We start from the raw sequence: 2163 nt of genomic DNA on the forward strand, positions 1-2163 counted from the left end.
GTCCCCAAGACGCCCTCAAAAGGAAATGGTACGGAAGTACTTATTCCACTAAAGAACAAAAGGAGTTTGGTCGACTATGGATAGCCGACATGAAAAGACTCCGATGCGATTTGGAATTCTTCTTCTGGTTCGAAAAGACTGGAAGAATAGAAAACCAAACTGAATCCCTCAACGTTATCGTTACAAAATGGTACACCCAAAGGAACACAGTGGTAGAATCCACAACACCTCCTCTTGAAGGACTTAACATTTCCTACGCTAACGAAGTCATAAAGGCCTCTCCCTTTAAGACTAAATCTGAGCGAGGCGCAATGACGCCTCAATGTAAAGATATTGATAGGATAATTGAGCAAAACAATTATACCAATCAAGCTCTTCACACTATATCCCAGCAGATTGAGGACTCTAGGAGTACCCCTCTCTCAGTACCCTTACCTACTAAGAGCACTACGAGCTCTCAGCCTCTTACAAATCCTATCTTTAAACTCCCAGAGTTTCACAAAGATAAGTTCCCAGATTTGAACGATGATTTCAAAATATCCGAACAAATTTTGGAGAAAATCAATTCCAAACTCACCAAATTTAAGATCTCAGAAGCCTCTACCTCTAAAGACTCTTCTGATCCTAAGAATACGAATTCTCTCGCCAAATTATCTAGTGAACGATTTTCCACTAAAAAAAATTATTATCGAAAACCCTCTCCCCCGGACGTCCAGTTCGAAGAAAATCCTTTCCTATCTACATCTAGTCATGATGGGCGAGGAATAACTGAATGGAATATTGATGGTCTGGCAGAACACCAGATCTACAATAAGCTCCATGAAATTGCGGTAGCTATTACTGCCTACAAAATCAAAGGTTCCTCCGACAAAGGTGCCGCCACCATGATTGTCTCGGGTTTCACCGGTATGATTAAACACTGGTGGGATAATTACGTCTCTGAGGCAGAAAAGAACCTCATCTACAACGCCACCGTTCTTGAACAGGTGACCCGTACTGTCGATGGTCGTGAAACCGTGGTTCAAGAAGCACAAGAAGACGCTTGTGCAACCCTTGTCTACCATATAGCGAGACACTTTGTAGGAGAACCAAAACTCTTCCAGGATAGGAGCTTAGAAATCCTCAATAACCTCAGATGCAAAAACCTAGCAGATTTTCGGTGGTATAAAGACACCTTTCTTGTCAAAGTTATGGTCAGACCTGACTGCAATAACGACTTCTGGAAAGAACGATTTATCAGCGGTCTTCCTCCTCTATTTGCCGATAAGGTCCGAACCAAACTAAAGGATAGATTTGAAGGCCAAATTCCTTACAACGTCCTTACCTATGGAGACTTAGTCAGCTTCATCACCACCACGGGTATAGAACTTTGCACCGACCTCAAGCTTAAGCAGCAACTTAAGCAAAACAGTAAATATGGTCTGACAACCTTCTGTCACGACTACGGATTTACTGATCTTCATGACGGCAAGAGACATAAAAAGATGTCTTCTAAGCGTCACAAGAAATCGTATCCCAAGAAAAGGACTTCCTATAGGGAATCAAATTCTTATAAAGAGTCTTATAAACCCCGCCGAAAAACTCGACGCAAGACAGCCGCAAAATCCAAAGATACTTGCTGGACTTGTGGCAAAACCGGTCATAGAGCCAAAGATTGTACCTCTGGTAAAAAGAAAAGGATTAATTCCCTTGATTTACCAGAAGAAACCAAAGAAAAACTCTTCTCCATTATGGAAGAACTCTCTGAAGCCTCGGACTCTTATTCATCTTCTGAGAATGAATATAGCGACGAAGATTACATCAATGCCGCCTATGAGTCTGATAGCTCCCAATCTGGACAAGATTGCGATTGCAATGGTACTTTCTGTACATGCTCCAGAAAAATCATCAATGTCATCTCAGACAATCCTAAAGAAGTACTGTTTGACATTATCGAACATATTCATGATGAAGAGCTTAGAAATAAGTATCTTCAAGAGCTCAAACGACTTATGCTTTCTCGTGAAGAAAACACATCTCAACCAAAACCGATTATTCAGCCTTTTTCTATGACCCGAGTCATGGCCAAATTCAACGCTCCTTCAGAACCTTCAGTAGCTGATCTAAAGGGTGAAATCTCCAATTTAAAAGGAGAAATTAAAAACCTTAAACTACGACTTGATC

The 2163-nt window shown here is 41.2% G+C and overlaps 1 protein-coding gene across 1 annotated transcript in view; it reads left to right on the forward strand.

Annotated features, from left to right (window-relative positions):
- The window catches only part of LOC124893428, a gene marked incomplete at its 3' end in the record, with an annotated part of 3531 nt that overhangs the window by 525 nt on the left and 843 nt on the right, over positions 1-2163 (forward strand). The window contains exon 2 of the mRNA XM_047404433.1: positions 15-2109. Coding sequence (XP_047260389.1) covers positions 90-2109 — 2020 coding nt within the window. The remainder of the gene's footprint in view (positions 1-14; positions 2110-2163) is intronic.

The sequence above is a fragment of the Capsicum annuum genome, unplaced genomic scaffold, assembly GCF_002878395.1.
Source record: "Capsicum annuum cultivar UCD-10X-F1 unplaced genomic scaffold, UCD10Xv1.1 ctg59396, whole genome shotgun sequence".
NCBI lineage: Eukaryota > Viridiplantae > Streptophyta > Magnoliopsida > Solanales > Solanaceae > Capsicum > Capsicum annuum.